This window comes from Oncorhynchus keta, chromosome 34 (genome assembly GCF_023373465.1).
Source record: "Oncorhynchus keta strain PuntledgeMale-10-30-2019 chromosome 34, Oket_V2, whole genome shotgun sequence".
NCBI lineage: Eukaryota > Metazoa > Chordata > Actinopteri > Salmoniformes > Salmonidae > Oncorhynchus > Oncorhynchus keta.
Window position 1 is genome coordinate 53,014,325 of NC_068454.1, and position 17,658 is coordinate 53,031,982.

Sequence of the window (17,658 nt, forward strand, 5' to 3'; positions counted from 1 at the left end):
TACATTTCTTACATTTGATTACAGATTGCAATTCTATCAGATTTTTTGTTGTTGCATGAATGATTGTTGAGGATGTCTTCTATGTTCACACATTGGATAGATATTATGGAAATTATAGATTTTCGGTAAATTTTGTTGGGTAATGTAAATGTATTGCCTACTGTGAAAACGGTATAATCTACTGTGATTTACAGTACTGTAGTAAATTACTTTCAGCACTTCTAAGGGCGATTTGAAACCTGCATTGTTTGCTATTGGATTAACTGGTAGTTAAAACAACCAAACTGAAAAGATATCATAATGTTGTGTTTTGGTGATGAAACCGATGTTCTCATTACATTTCATAATAAACTTATATTTTGAATCAATGGTTGTGTGGTGAGAGATGTTTACGATCCAAATCAATGCACAGAGGCAGGTTTTGAATGAAAGATGGGCTGCATTACAAGTGTGACCAGTTTGGAGTTGTTACTAAGTTGTGAAAATGTACCACATACTTGTGAAAATAGTACCAAAGCGATTTTTTTAAAACTGTAGAAGGTGATATTCTAGAAGGTTGAAGTGTGTTAAAGATGCACTCTGCAGAAATCACTCCGCCATTTCCTAGTTGCTAAAATTAAAATAGTTTCAGTTTGTGACAAAACAAACAAGTTTCGTGTACCATCTGTGAAATATATTTTCCATATCCCAAAATATTGTATTTTCAGGAAGCTTGGCCCCTGTAGTGCCTTGCGGTCAAAGGCCGAGCAGTTGCAATACCAGGCAGTGATACAACCAGTAAGGATGCTCTCGATGGTGCAGCTGTAGAACCTTTTGAGGATCTGGGGGGCACCATGCAAAATCTTGGGGGCGTGCTCGGTCCTCCTTTTCCTGTAGTCCACAATCATCTCCTCCTCCCTCCACATTGAGGGAGATGTTGTCCTGGCACCACACGACAAGGTCTCTGACCTCCTCCCTATAGGCTGTCTCATCGTTGTTGGTGATTAGGCCTACCACTGTTGTGTCGTCGACAAACTTAATGATGGTGTCATGCCTGGCCATGCAGTTATGAGTGAACAGGGAGTACAGGAGGGGACTGAGCACGCACCCCTGAGGTGCCCACGTGTTGAGGATCAGCGTGGCGGATGTGTTGTTCCCTACCCTTACCACCTGGGGGAGGCCTGTTAGGAAGTTCAGGATCCAGTTGCAGAGGGAGGTGTTTAGTCCCAGCATATTTAGCTTAGTGATGAGCTTTGAGGGCACTATGGTGTTGAACGCTGAGTTGAAGTCAATGAATGGCATTCTCACATTAGTGTTCCTTTTGTCCAGGTGGGAAAGGGCAGTGTTGAGTGCAATAGAGATTGCAACATCTGTGGATCTGTTGGGGTGGTATGCAAATTGGAGTGGGTCTAGTGTTTCTGGGATAATGGTGTTGATGTGACCCATGACCAGCCTTTCAAAGCCCTTCATGGCTACAGATGTGAGTGCTACGGGTCAGTAGTCATTTAGGCAGGTTACCTTAGTGTTCTTGGGAACAGGGACTATTGTGGTCTGCTTGAAACATGTTGGTATTATAGACTCAATCAGGGATAGGTTGAAAATGTAATTGAAGACTCTTGCCAGTTGGTCAGCGTATGCTCGGAGTACACGTCCTAGTAATCCGTCTGGTCCTGCGGCCTTGTGAATGTTGACCTGTTTAAAGGTCTTACTCACATCGGCTACGGAGAGTGTGATTACATAGTCGTCCAGAACCGCTGGTGCTCTCATGCATGTTTCAGTGTTACTTGCCTCGAAGCGAGCATAGAAGTAATTTAGCTCGTCTGGTAGATTTGTGTCACTGGGCAGCTCGTGGCTGTGCTTCCCTTTGTAGTCTGTAATAGTTTGCAAGCCTTGCCACTCCCGACGAGTGTCAGAGCCGGTGTAGTACAATTCAATCTTAGTCCTGTATTGACGCTTTGCTTGTTTGATGGTTCGTCAGAAGGCATAGCGGGATTTCTTATAGGCTTCAGGGTTCCTTGAAAGTGGCAGCTCTACCCTTTAGCTCGGTGCAGATGTTGCCTGTAATCCATGGCTTCTGGTTGGGGTATGTACGTACGGTCACTGTGGTGACAACGTCATCGATGCACTTATTGATGAAGCCAGTGACTGACGTGGTGTACTCCCAGAACATATTCCAGTCTGTGATAGCAAAAGAGTCCTGTAGCTTAGCATCTGCTTCATCTTAACACGTTCTTATTGACCGAGTCACTGGTGCTTCCTGCTTTAGTTTTTGCTTGTAAGCAGGAATGAGGCGGATAGAATTATGGTCGGAATTGTCAAATGGAGGGCGAGGGAGAGCTTTGTACGCTTCTCTGTGTGTGGAGTAAAGGCGGTCTAGAGTTTTTCCCCCCTTTGCACATTTAATATTCTGATAGAAATTAGGTAAAACTGATGAGTTTGCCTGCATAAAAGTCCCCGGCCACTAGGAGCGCCACCTCTGGATGAGAGTATTCCCGTTTGCTTATGGCCGTATACTGCTCATCGAGGGTGGTCTTAGAGTCAGCATCGGTCTGCGGTGGTATATAGAGAGCTACGAAAAATATAGATATAAACTCTCTTGGTAAATAACGTGGTCTACAGCTTATCATGAGATACTCTACCTCAGGCGAGCAAAACCTCGAGACTTCCTTCGATCTCCTGCGGTAGCGGTGGTTTACAAATATGCATAGGCCGCCGCCCCTTATCTTACCAGAGGCCGCTGTTCTATCCCGCAGAAAAAGTATAAAACCCGCCAGCTGTATGTTATTCATGTCGTCATTCAGCCACGACTGGGTGAAACATAAGATATTACAGTTAATGTATTTGTAAAACAGCGGCCATATCCTTCGGCACCAAATTCACTCCTTGATGGTTGAAAGAAGGGTCTCATAGGAGCATAGGGTTTTAAAGTGTCTGTCTGTCTGTCACCAGATCTCAACCCAATTGAACACTTATTGGAGATTCTGGAGAGGCACCTGAGACAGCGTTTTCACCACCATCAACAAAACACTAAATTAAGGAATTTCATGTGGAAGAATGGTGTCTCATCCAGGGCTCTAACTAAATAAAATAAAAAAATTGGTAGTACTAGTGCTCACAACTTAAAAAAGTTACGTGCACAACATAAAATCTAGGAGCACCAGAAAAAAAATAAGCTTTGTAATAAAATCGATTGAGATATAGCCTCAATGAATTCTAGCTATTTCTGAAGCAGAAGTTGTACCCTAGAAACTATACATATCAACTCAGCAAAATAAGAAACGTCCTCTCACTGTCAACTGTGTTTATTTTCAGCAAACTTAACATGTGTAAATATTTGAATGAACATAACAAGATTCAACAACTGAGACATAAACTGAACACGTTCCACAGACGTGTGACTAACAGAAATTGAATAATGTGTCCCTGATCAAAGGGGGGTCAAAATCAAAAGTAACAGTCAGTATCTGGTGTGGCCACATGCTTCATTAAGTACTACAGTGCATTTCCTCCTCATGGACTGCACCAGATTTGCCAGTTCTTGCGGTGATATTTTACCCCACTCTTCCACCAAGGCACCTGCAAGTTCCCGGACATTTTTGGGGGGCATGGCCCCAGCCCTCACCCGCCGATCCAAAAGGTCCCAGACGTGCTCATTGGGATTGAGATCCGGGCTCTTTGCTGGCCATGGGAGAACACTGACATTCCTATCTTGCAGGAAATCATGCACAGAATGAGAAGTATGGCTGGTGGCATTGTCATGCTGGAGGGTCATGTCAGGATGAGCCTGCAGGAAGGGTACCACATGAGGGAGGAGGATGTCTTCCCTGTAACACACAACATTGAGATTGCCTGAAATGACAACAAGCCCAGTCCGATAATGCTGTGACACAACGCGCCAGACCATGACAGACCCCCCACCTCCAAATCGATTCCGCTCCAGAGTACAGGCCTTGGTGTAACGCGCATTCCTTTGACAATAAACGCGAATCCGTCCATCACCCTGGTGAGACAAAACCGCGACTCGTCAATGAAGAGCACTTTTTGCCAGTCCTGTCTGGTCCAGCGACAGTGGGTTTGTGCCCATAGGCGATGTTGTTGCCGGTGATGTCTGGTGAGGACCTGCCTTACAACAGGCCTACAAGCCCTCAGTCTAGCCTCTCTCAGCCTATTGCGGACAGTCTGAGCACTGGTGGATGGATTGTGCGTTCCTGGTGTAACTCGGGAAGTTGTTGTTGCCATTCTGTACCTTGTCCCGCAGGTGTGATGTTCGGATGTGCCGATCCTGTGAAGGTGTTGTTGCACGTGGTCTGCCAATGTGAGGATGATCAGCTGTCCATCCGGTCTCCCTGTAGTGTTGTCTTAGGAGTCTCTTTACAATGAAGATCTGCCAAGTTATTTGACGTTTAACGAATTATCTTTGAAAGACAGGGTCCTGAAAAAGGGATGTTTCCTTTTTTGCTGAGTTGTTGAAACAAATACCGGTCATTCATTCATTGCTATGATCATCTCCTGAAGAAGCTATCCCTTTTCCTTTTTTTCCCTGTGGCCCCAAATATTTGGATATACTGGTAAAGTTACCCGGTTGTTAGCTTGCTAGCTAGCTAGCTAGCTAATGAGGTTTCAAACATGACTGAACAAGGTGTAAAACAAATGGTTAGCGGCCTGTGAATAATTTTACAAGGGTCCGCGACATGGTGTCACGTTCTGACTTTAGTACTGTTGTTATGTCTTTGTTTAGTATGGTCAGAGCGTGAGTTGGGTGGGTTGTCTATGTTCCTTTTTCTATGATTTGGGATTTCTGTGTTTGGCCTGGTATGGTTCTCAATCAGAGGCAGCTGTCAATCGTTGTCCCTGATTGTGAACCATACGTAGGTAGCCTGGTTTCACTTTTGAGTTGTGGGTGATTATTTTCCGTGTTAGTGCCACACGGGACTGTTTAGTTTGTTTCACTTTGTTATTTTGTATTTTGTAGTGTTCAGTTTGACATATTAAAATGGACACTTACCACGCCGCAAATTGGTCCGATATCTTTTATTCCTCTTCGGAAGAAGAGGACGAGCGTTACACATGGTTTATTCATTTAAACAAAACTATGAAATAACACACATGGAATCATGTAACTAAAAAAGTATTAAACAAAACAGATCATATTTTAGATTTTAGATTCTTCAAATTAGCCACCCTTTGCCTTGACATCTTTGCACACTCTTGGCATTCTCTCAACCAGCTTCATGAGGTAGTCAACCTGGAATACATTTTAATTAACAGGTGTGCCTTGTTAAAAGTTCATTTGTGGAATTTCTTTCCTTCTTAATACGTTTCAGTTCTGTTGTGACAAGGTAGGGGTGGTATACAGAAGATTGCCCTATTTGGTAAAAGACCAAGTCCATATTAAGACAAAAACAGCTCAAATAGACAAAGAGAAATGACAGTCCATCATTACTTTAAGACATGAAGGTCGGTCAATGCGGAAAATGTCAAGAACTTTGAAAGTTTCTTCAAGTGCAGTTGCCAAAACCATCAACCGCTGATGAAACTGGCTCTCATGAGGACCACCACAGGAAAGGAAGACCCAGAGTTTCCTCTGCTGCAGAGAATAAGTTGATTAGAGTTACCAGCCTCAGAAATTGCAGCCCAAATAAATGCTTCAGAGTTCAAGTAACAGACACATCTCAACATCAACTGTTCAGAGGAAACTGCATGAAATCAGGCCTTCATAGTCAAATTACTGCAAAGAAACCACTACTAAAGGACACTAATAAGAATAAGAGACTTGCTTGGGCCAAGAAACACCAGCAACAGACATTAGACCGGTGGAAATCTGTTCTTTGGTCTGATGAATCCAAATTTGAGATTTTTGGTTCCAACCGCTGTGTCTTTGTGAGACGCACAGTAGGTGACCGGATGATCTCCACATGTGTGGCTCCCACTGTGAAGCATGGAGGAGGTGATGTGATTGTGTGGGGGTTTGCTGGTGACACTGATTTATTTTGAATTCAAGGCACACTTGACCAGCATGGCTACCACAGCATTCTGCAGAGATACACCATCCCATCTGGTTTGCTCTTATTGGGATAATCATTTATTTTTCAACAGGACAATGACACAACACACCGCCAGGCTGTGAAAGGGCTATTTGACCAAGAAGGATAGGGATTGTAGTGCTGCATCAGATGACCTAGCCTCCTCAATCACCCGACCTCAACCAAATTGAGATGTTTGGGATGAGTTGGACCGCAGAGTGAAGGAAAAACAGCCAACAAGTGCTCAGCATGTGTGGGAACTCATTCAAGACTGTTGGAAAAGCATTCCAGGTGAAGCTGGTTGAGAGAATGCCAAGAGTGTGCAAAGCTGTCATCAAGGCAAAGGGTGTCTACTTTAAAGAATCTCAAATAAATAAATCAGAATATATTTTGTAACACTTTATTGGTTATTAAATGATTCCATATGTGTTATTTAATAGTTTTGATGTCTTCACTATTATTCTACAATGTAGAACATAGTAAAAAATAAAGACAAACCCTTGAATGAGTAGGTGTGTACAAACCTTTGACTGGTACTCAAAATATTGTATATGTTTGTCTATACAGAGGCCAATGGTGACCAGTGACCTCTACGATCATGTTCTTACATTTATGTTGTTTACTTTTTCTCTATACTTATTTCCTCATTCCTCTTATAAATCAAAATGCATTTCTTGTGTTTGTGTGCGCGTGTTGTTTTGTGGGTCAGACCAAAACTAATGCTGCCTTGAGTCAAATATAGATAGGTGTATGATGTGTGCTACAGGCAACTGTTGAATAATATCATTTTTTTAGTCGACAGCAAGTGGTGCGCACACACACACACACACACACACACACACACACACACACACACACACACACACACACACACACACACACACACACACACACACACACACACACACACACACACCCTCATTGGCGGATGGACTCGGGGGCAAAGATGAGACCTCCATCAATGTGATACTTTCCTCGCACTGCTAAAGCCATCTGGGGGACGTCACCAGCACAACACAGACCTCTTTTGTTCTTGACACTTTCATTCTTCTGTGATTTACAGCTTGCGTGGATAGTACACATTCGTAACTGAAGGAAATAACTTGCCGACACGGGAAAACACTTACGGCTATCACCTTTTGATGGGGCGCTGAGGTTTCTCACTAACTGCCAAACTTCCGACAGTGAGTGTAAAGCCTTTTGACACACTAAAATGTTTGATACCGGCCCGAGAAAAAAAATCCAAGATGGCTATGAGAGATGACAGCAGTTTTCCCATATGGAGGATCGCTCAGACGCGGCGGTGTCTGGACCGCGTGGGATAAAGAGGACAAATTTAAGACCCTGGATCTTAATCCCAGGCCCGATGAAACCTAAACTTGTACCTGGAATCTTTCCGGAAGTGTCCTCTATTTCCAGGTTTGAGGGGGTGACAGAAGGAGGCATGAAGTGGGTCTTGTTCCTCTGTGTGCATACCAAGGAGCCGCTGGCCTCCATAAAGAATGTCATGGACAAGGGCACTCTGTTCAAACACAGCTGTCCAAGCAGTATAACTCACACACACACTGTCCTAAACTTTACATACACCTGTACAGTACACACGCACACATGCCAGGGTCAAGCCCTGCTAGGTCAGTATTTGTTTCCATCTCCCTGTGTGTGCATCCACATTGGCTGCCTGTTCTTTAAGTGTCCCTGGGGGGCTGAAGGGCCTTGGGGGCTGAGAGGCCAGAGAGGCTGAGAACTAAGCCTTCTTAATAAAAGCCCCAGCGTCTCGCCTCCCTCTTTCCTTCTCTCCCCCAGAGAGTAAACATCTCTCAGCAACACACATTATTTCCCAAAATCCCCTCTCCATCATTAAAGACGGAAACAGTCTGCATTCCTTCTCCCCCTCCATCCCCATCTACCAAAGAGGTTTAACCCAAAACTGGCCCCGTAACCATGACGATGGACAAACAGAAAGACTGACGACAAAGTTGTTGGGCTCAAAAGAGGGAATCTTTGCTCATTAAATTATTTGACATGGGGATAAAAAAACGTGGGGGAAATGGTTGAGAGGCACAGAGAGGGGCAGAAGTAAAAAATATCCTCGACTTTTCAGGCATTGAAATGCCCTGAGGATGCCAACTCTCATAGAGCCAATTGAATTGCAAAGGAAATGTCTCCTGTTAAGCATTTGAAAATGGTCTTGCCAGTTAGAGAGGGCTCTTCACCCAAAAGATGAAAGACTTGAACAGTGTCTAGACTCTTGGTGGGCCTTGGTTCCTCTGGTTTAGAGAGTGTTGACTGATTGGAGTGTTTCTTTCTGTATTCTTTCCCAATAGTCTGGCCAGCGACTGAAGAAGAGGGGACACATGTAGACTGTTTCACAGGAGCCACCTTGGACAAGACCTTGGCCTGAAATCAAAGACAAATGCTTGCCGGCCTTTGATGAGCGAACATATAAAAATATACGAGGCAGCGTGAGTATAAAAAGCAGCTTCAGAATATGAAGTGGCTCCAAATGAGAGCTCTCTCTGTTTCTCTCAAAATGAAACAAGAATATTATTAAAAACTCCCAGGCTATAATCAGTCATTCATTCAATCTCTACCGCATAATCATTTGTTTCCCGAGTCATGGCTTTCCCCTGCCAGTTGGAGAGGCCCCAGACCCTGGCCTCTGCTCTGGCCTCTGGAGCTGAGTTGGTCTTACATTTAGCAAGCCCACGTGTGACCGGGGGTGGTCAGGGACAGTTTTGTGTCACCGAAGCCAAAACATCAGTCACTACAGTGACAGGACTGTACACACTCCAAGCCCAAGGGGAAAGTATAGGCCTCGCCATACTCATCCCCTTATTTATAGTCATTGATCCATCCCCACAAAGTGACAAAATATCCCATATGAATGTCCAAAACTTATGTAGATATGGAATACGGAATACCAAACAGCACTATATCTAGTTATGCATCTAAGCCCAGCGAGCCCATCTCTAACCAATCCTATCCTGCCATGTCAAGCACAATACTGAAAGTTTTGGAGAAAGGGCTAGATTGGTTACATCACTAGGCTGCAGGATATGATGGGTCTGTTGGTGTGTGTGTGTGTGTGTGTGTGTGTGTGTGTGTGTGTGTGTGAAAAAGAGAGTGTTTAGAAACTTGGTGAATGGGGAACTAACTCATAGTGTGGTCGGATATCTTTCTCAGTGTCTGCCCACTCAAGTCAGCACTCAGAAACGGCCTCTACCCACAAACCAGAGGCACGTACCACCCTCACATTACAACCAGTGTAAACTGAAGGCTCAGATATTATGTACAAGCTCAGTAGACCTACACCACCATGTAACAACATCAGCATGAGGTTCGCTTGAGAACGAGTGTGCTCTTTTGTCCGATGTGTAATCGAAACTATAGTAAGACAACATATCGACACACAGGCTTGGAACAGTATGGCGACTAAAGCTGGGCGATATGGACAAATACCCATATCACAATAAATTGCCTGAATTGACGCAATAATAATAAATAGAACGACATGTTTCTAACATTAACGTGCACCACAGTTTTTTATTTATTATCCTACTACTACTAGTTTGATGGTTGAAGCCATCAATTGTACCATTAACAAATCACCCATATTAGCAAACTTATTTCATTTCAAACTTCACATTTCTGTAGTATAGGCTACTTATCGTAAACAATATCAGCAAAGTGCCTGCAATAAGTCCCCAATAGACATTAATGGTAAATAATGTACCATGTAGTTTTGGAATCACTTTTATTGTAAATAATAATATAATATGTCTCTAAACACTTCGACATTAATGTGGATGCTACCATGATTATGGATAAATCATAAAGAATTGCGAATAAGGATGAGAGAGAAATATCACCCCCCCCCCAAAAAATGTTAACCTACGCTGTTATTGGTAATGGTAAGAGGTTAAAGAAATTATGTGATTGGTGTCTTTTTTCACTATCTAATCACGATTGTTCATTGAAAGACATGTATTTTGTTTAAACTCTTTCACTTGGTTTCATTTTAAAGCGACATGCTATACATCTGCCTAAATAAAGATAAATAAGTAGTACTGCTCGGTTTTACATAGTCAAATATAACAAATAACTACATTAATTAAGAACTACAAATGACACGTGACATCAATATTTTTTTTAAATGTATAAAAATAATTCTGCACGCAAAACATTTATTTTTTACATTTTAGTCATTTAGCAGACGCTCTTATCCAGAGTGATTTAGAGTAAGTGCATTCATGTTAAGATAGCTAGTGGAGACAACCACATATCACAGTCAAATATATAGCACACAAACACTCCATTCCAGCTAAACAATGGATATACAGCGTTTTGCACCACACATGAAGGTACCCATAAGCAATCTTTTTTTATTTTTTTATGAAAACGCATAAATGTGAAAAATTGGTGGACATAGCATTTTGGAAATAAACTCTTCAGATTCAGTTCCTAGGCTGATGAGGGCATTAGTGCATTAAACCCTTTCAGAGTCACTGTCCTGAACTTTAGATAAAACAGTTAGGGTGATTCTTGGGCAGTAGTCATATACCTAATTTTCACTATGGTCAACCTTAACCATACTGTGCTGGCTCAGATACTTTTCATGGGCACTTGGTCCTTTCCAGCTTGGTTCCAGTAACTATGGTGGATGTGTAACCAGACTAACCCAGTACATCTCGGGCTTGGCTCAGTAGTGTGAAAATAGCTCTACTGTACCTGTCAGACACTGCCTTCATAAACTCCTCCAGCAGGTCATCATAGGCCTGGCCTCGAATCCTCTTGTGTCTCAGCCCGATGTACAATGGGTCCTTCAGCAGCTCCTAGAAAAAGTGTGTGTGTGGGGGAGGGAGGGAGGGAGGGGGGGATTAGGGTCAGTTCATACAACGTTTTCCATCGGCAGCAGCTGGGTATGTCACACATACTGTAGGAACAGACATCACACTGTGAGGCATGAGAGAGAGAGAGAGGAGGTTGGTCTGATTGGATTCCATTTACTCCTGCATTTTAGACCACCACTACCACCAAGACTGGGTTAGAGTTCACAAGGTCGCTATCCTTCAGACTCAGATACCACTGACCCTCACCAAATCGAAAGTGTTGGCCTTATCACCCTTGTTGGATTGAATTCCATTTCTGTCGTCACTTTTCACTCCTCCCAAGGGCTATTATGGGAGAAACAAAGTCAGACTAGCTGGTAACGCTTAGATCCCTAAATTACCTCATTGCTGTAGGTAAAAGCTCAAATTAAGCTTCTGGACAAAAATATGTGGAAGTAACTTGCTGAAAGTCATTGGAAGAAGTAATCCACTCTCCCAAAACTCTTAGTTGAAAACTGTCCTTTGGTCAGAAAAGTGCATCGGTTTTCTTTTTTGTGTGCAATTACAACAGGTTAAACCTTAATCGGCCTATCATACCCCTTTACTAGGGATTCAAATGCCACTGGTGTTGGCTGGATTTGTATCAGGCCTAATTTTTGGATTAAAAAACACCACACCCTTTCACCAAAATATGGACCAATGGAGGAACCAATATGATGGGAAAGGTGAAATTAGGTTAGGTTACCATCACAAAGTCCAGTACCACATCCTGAGTAGTTAGTCCGTTTTATTGCGTTCCAAGCTGGCATGTTATGAATGTTGTTTCGAAGACGGCCAGATTGAGACAAAGAGAAAGACGGATTGACTAACTATGCTGGCACATCAGCCCTTTGACTGAGGCCTGAGTTCAGGTTGAGTGCGCGCGTGCGTGTGTGCTATAGTGAATATTTAAAGGGTTAAAGGGCTTTGAGAGGACAAGAGGAGACATTCTCTTCAAACACAGACCAGGGTAGGATGATGAGGAGCTTCATTTGCCAGCCTTAATATACGTCTCTTCTGTAGCCCCTCACATCTCTTCAGGGAGTGGAAGAGATGAGACTCTCCTCTATTCATAATGTTAAGTGCTCCCTTTGCCCCATTGGATGGAGAGATAAAGGGAGGAGAAGGAGGAAGGTGTGGAGTTGGGATAAGGATCAGGAGCAGAGGTCACATGTGTGTGTGTGTGTATGTTTCTGTGTGTGTAGCTTGTCTGCATGTCTGTGGTGATCCTGATGGAGTCCTTGGTGAAGAGGGTCCTAGGTTTAGAGGGCCCCTGTATGTGATTTATCACACACACACTGATGTACACACACACACACACACACACACACACTACATCATGACCACTCTACAATGTGTCACTTCTTTGATGTGGTCAGCTAGTGTTTTATTTTGTGTTTTTATAATGTACTATTTGTCTTATCTATCTCTGGCATGTCTGTAAAGAGAGCCACTTGGAGCCATGTTCTAAATGCGGGATGTCCTCCCTAGGCTACTGCTCGTCTTCTACCCCCATCCTGGCCCCCCTGTCTGCCTCACTGTTTGCTTCAGTGGAGGCTACTGAGAAGAGGAAGGGAAGGACCATCCTCCTCAGTGAATTTCATTTTTAGATAAAACTACACTAAATATTCTTATTTCACCAAGTAATTGATTAAAACACAGTAGTCTCAACAGCACTCTGTAGGGTAGCACTATGGTGTAGCTGGAGGACAGCTAGCTTCCGTCCTCCTCTGGTTACATTGACAAGGCTCATGGTTCTTACCCCCTTCCATAGACTTACACAGTAATTATGACATCTTCCATAGGACGTCCTCCAACCTATTAGAGCTCTTGTAACATTAACTGGCATGTTGTCCAAACAATCAAAGGATTGGAGAATGAATCTAGTACTGAAAGCATAAGCTACAGCTAGCTAGCACTACATAAAATGTTTTGAGTAGTTGACTCAGAGAGAAAGACAATAGTTAAACAGTTTTGAACAACTTGTGACAATGATATAGGCTGTGTGTAGCGGTAATGATACGGTTTGGCTTGGAAAGGTTTTTTCGCCTGGTCACATACAGCTGATGTGTTGTGAATTGAAGTCCACAAGCAAAGGGAAAAGGTGAGAAGCAGGAGAGCGCATAGATGTGAAAAGGAATACAACGTGGCTGCTATGAAAGTGAACTCTGAATGGACACCCCACTTTGGGCCCAGGAGAGCCCACCCAACACATTGTGTGGGATGACATCACCGGGGTCTCATTTCAGTGTGTTTGTTGTGAGACAGAGGTTATACCAGGTAATTTCAGTGAAAGAGAAAGGGAGAGAAAGAGGGAGTGAGTGGGAGAGCGAAAGAGCTAGATGAGACAGGGCCAACTTTCCCATAACACTCACTGTTTAGTTTATTTCCCACAAGCCACATTTAGATAAATGGCCATTTAGAGAAAAACAAATGTATGTGTTGTATACTCACTCTACAGATCTGTTTACTGGGAGGGAAAACAATGTGCAGACACAGAGACATGTCTTACTGATGAGTGTGAGTGTATACAGTTGAAGTCGGAAGTTTACATGTTTTTTAACCACTACACAAATTTCTTAATGACAAACTAGTTTTAGAAGTCGGTTAGGACATCTACTTTGTGTATCTTTCCAACAATTGTATACCGACAGATCATTTCACTTCTAATTCACTGTATCACAATTCCAGTGGGTCAGAAGTTTACACACTTGTTTAAACAGCTTGGAAAATTCCAGAAAATTATGTCATGGCTTTAAATCTTTTGATAGGCTAATTGACATCCTTTGAATCAATTGGAGATGTACCTGTGGATCTATTTCAAGGCCTACCTTCAAACTCAGTGCCCCAGTGCCTCTTTGCTTGACATCATGGGAAAATAAAAATAAAAATCAGCCAAGACCTCAGAAAAAAAATTGTAGACCTCCACAAGTCTGGTTCATCCTTGGGAGCAATTTCCAAATGCCTGAAGGTACCACGTTCATCTGTACAAACAATAATACGCAAGAATAAACACCATGGGACCACGCAGCCGTCATACTGCTCAGGAAGGAGACGCGTTCTGTCTCCTAGAGGTGAACATACTTTGGTGCGAAAAGTGCAAATCAATTCCAGAACAACAGCAAAGGATCTTGTGAAGATGCTGGAGGAAACAGGTACAAAAGTATCTATACCCACAGTAAAACGAGTTCTATATCGAAATAACCTGAAAGGCCGCTCAGCAAGGAAGAAGCCACTGCTCCAAAACCACCATTAAAAAGCCAGATTACGGTTTGCAACTGTACATGGGGACAAAGATCGTAATTGTTGAAGAAATGTCCTCTGGTCTGATGAAACAAAAATAGAACTGTTTGACCATAATGACCATCGTTATGTTTGGAGGAAAAAGGGGGAGGCTTGCAAGCCGAAGAACTCCATCCCAACCGGGAAGCACAGGGGTGGCAGCATCATGTTGTGGGGGTGCTTTGCTGCAGGACGGACTAGTGCACTTCAAAATAGATGGAATCATGAGGACAATGATGTGGATATATTGAAGCAACATCAGTCAGGAAGTTAAAGCTTGGTTGCAAATGGGTCTTCCAAATGGACAATGACCCCAAGCATACTTCCAAAGTTGTGGCAAAATGGATTAAAGACAAAGTCAAGGTATTGGAGTGGCCATCACAAAGCCCTGACCTCAGTCCTATCGAAGATTTGTGGGCAGAACTGAAAAAACGTGTGTGAGCAAGGAGGCCTTACAAACCTGACTCCGTTACACCAGCTCTGTCATGAGGGATGGGCCAAAATTCATCCAAGTTATTGTGAGAAGCTTATGGAAGGCTACTCGAAACGTTTGACACAAGTTAAACAATTTAAAGGCAATGCTACCAAATACTAATTGAGTGTATGTAAACTTCTGACCCACTGGGAATGTGATGAAATAAATAAAAACTGAAATAAATCATTGTCTCTACTGTTATTCTGACATTTCACATTCTTAAAATAAAGTGGTGATCTAACTGACCTAAGACAGGGAACGATTACTAGCATTAAATGTCAGGAAATGTGAAAAGTAGAGTTTAAATGTTTTTGGCTAAGGTGTTTGTAAGGTGTATGTTCCGACTTCAATTGTATGTCTGTGTGTGGAAAATAGACGACAGAGAGAGCGAGATGTGCATCTGTGTATGTGCTTGTGTATGTGATGAGATGCAAGAGAGCTGAATGATGAGTCTAACAGAAACAGTGTGTGTCTGTGTATGCGTGTTTGTGTGTGCGTGAGAGGGAGAGAGGGAGATGTCCACAGGTAGCAGGAACCCCACAGCACAGCACATCCCATAAATCAGAAACATCCTATACAGGAGCTCTGCCATATCCCATCTGTTTACTGGACATGTTCCCAAAACATTACCCCTTGCTATATCATGTTCTGGAATTACACACTACCAGAGGGAGAAGAACATGACTAGGGGAGATCCAAGCCGAGTCTCACATAGCACCCTACAGTACTTCCTCGTTCCTATATACTTTTGACCAGGTCCCATAGGGAATAGGGTGCCATTTTGGACACAACCCAGTCTTTCCAGTCAAGGTCCAGACGTCGCAAGCCTGATCTCAGTCAAGGAGTCCTCATACCTACTCAAGGCCAGAAATAAGCCGATAACGACAGTCATGTTTTCAATTATTTACTGCTAACCTCCCGCCACCTCCTACCGCTGTGTAACCCTCTGTCTGTAGGGGCTGGAGCATGGCATCAGACCAGTGTGTCTGAGATAATATATTATGAGTCATGCCAAAGGAACTCCATATGGCTTAAGACACACGGGCACTCCACTTATCCTATTTACAACTCATTTGGCCTGTCACCTCTTTAAAACACAATGGAAAACTCGAGACTAGAGAGCAAGGCCCTAGTTCTCGTGAGGTTGAGTAAATGTGCTTGGCCTGTCGTAAACTCTGACAGATGCTGCTGTGTGATATTATTTTGCAGTGCTACATCTGCAAACACTTTACACATTTGGAAAACAACAGGCAGAAACCTGTAAATCCTCTTGAGTGTGAGGAAGAACACCTTTTCACACATGAAGGTTACGGCCCATTCTAGTACTGTGTGATTTGAAGAACTGTCCATTATTCTCAACAGTTGCAGTACAGTCCCTGCCACAGACACACATCATACAAAGGGAGGGTAGCATGAAATATGAGCACACACCTCTAAATGCACACACACAAAAAAAGATTCCTTACACACACATACATAAACTCAGCAAAAAAAGAAACTACCCTTTTTCAGGACCCTGCTGGACCACTTTTCTTTCAAAGATAATTCGTAAAAATCCAAATAACTTGACAGATCTTCATTGTAAAGGAGTTTGAACACCGTTTCCCATGCTTGTTCAGTGACCCATAAACAATTAATGAACATGTACCTGTGGAACGGTCGTTAAGACACTAACAGCTTACAGACGGTAGGCAATTAAGGCCACAGTTATGAAAACTTAGGACACTAAAGAGGCCTTTCTACTGACTCTGAAAAATACCAAAAGAAAGATGACCAGGGACCCTGCTCATCTGCGTGAACGTGCCTTAGGCATGCTGCAAGGAGGCATGAGGACTACAGATGTGGCCAGGGCAATAAATTGCAATGTCCGTACTGTGAGACGTATGGGCACAAACCCATCATCGCTGGAGCAGATAGGACTGGAAAAAAAGGGCTCTTCACTGACGAGCCGCGGTTTTGTCTCACCGGGGGGATGGTTGGATTCGCGTTTATCGTCGAAGGAATGAGCGTTACACCGAGTCCTGTACTCTGGAAGTGGGATTGATTTGGAGGTGGAGGGTCCGTCATGGTCTGGGGCGGGAAGACATCCTCCTCCCTCATGTGGTACCCTTTCTGCAGGTTCATCCTGAAATGACCCTCCAGCATGACAATTTCACCAGCCATACTTCTCGTTCTGTGCGTGAATTCCTGAAAGACAGGAATGTCAGTGTTCTGCCATGGCCAGCGAAGAGCCCGGATCTCAATCCCATTGACCACTTCTTGGACCTGTTGAATCGGCGAGTGAGGGCTAGGGCCATTCCCTTCAGAAATGTACGGGAAGTGGCAGGTGCCTTGGTGGAAGAGTGGGGTAACATCTCACAGCAAGAACTGGCAAATCTGGTGCAGTCCATGAGGAGATGCAGCATGTGGCCACACCAGATACTGACTGTTACTTTTGATTTTGATCCCCCCCCTTTGTTCAGGGACACATATTCCATTTCTGGTAGTCACAGGTCTGTGGAACGTGTTCAGTTTATGTCCCAGTTGTTGAATCTTATGTTCATACAAATATTTACACATGATATGTTTGCTGAGAATAAACGCAGTTGACAGTGAGAGGACGTAACTTTTTTTGCTGAGTTTATGTACATGTATGTAGTCATTAAAACATACATGTATGGAGTCATTAAAACTCATTTTTCAACCACTACACACATTTCTTGTTAACAAACTATATAGTTTTGGCAAGTCAGTTAGGACATCTGCTTTGTGTATGACAAGTCATTTTTCCAATAATTGTACATTTCACTTATAATTCACTGTATCACAATTCCAGTGGGTCAGAAGTTTACATACACTAAGTTGACTGTGCCTTCAAACAGCTTGGACAATTCCAGAAAAGGATGTCATGGCGTTAGAAGCTTCTGATAGGCTCACTGACATAATTTGTGTCAATTGGAGGTGTATTTCAAGGCCTACCTTCAAACTCAGTGACTCTGCTTGACATCATAGGAAAATCAAAAGAAATAAGCCAAGACAGCAGAAAAAAATT

At 43.1% G+C, this 17,658-nt stretch overlaps 1 protein-coding gene across 1 annotated transcript in view; it reads right to left on the minus strand.

The window, feature by feature from the left end:
- The window catches only part of me1 (malic enzyme 1, NADP(+)-dependent, cytosolic), a 126,632-nt gene that overhangs the window by 15,382 nt on the left and 93,592 nt on the right, over positions 1–17,658 (minus strand). Inside the window, exon 6 of the mRNA XM_035750564.2 lies at positions 10,731–10,834. Within this exon, the coding sequence (XP_035606457.2) occupies positions 10,731–10,834 (104 nt within the window). The remainder of the gene's footprint in view (positions 1–10,730; positions 10,835–17,658) is intronic.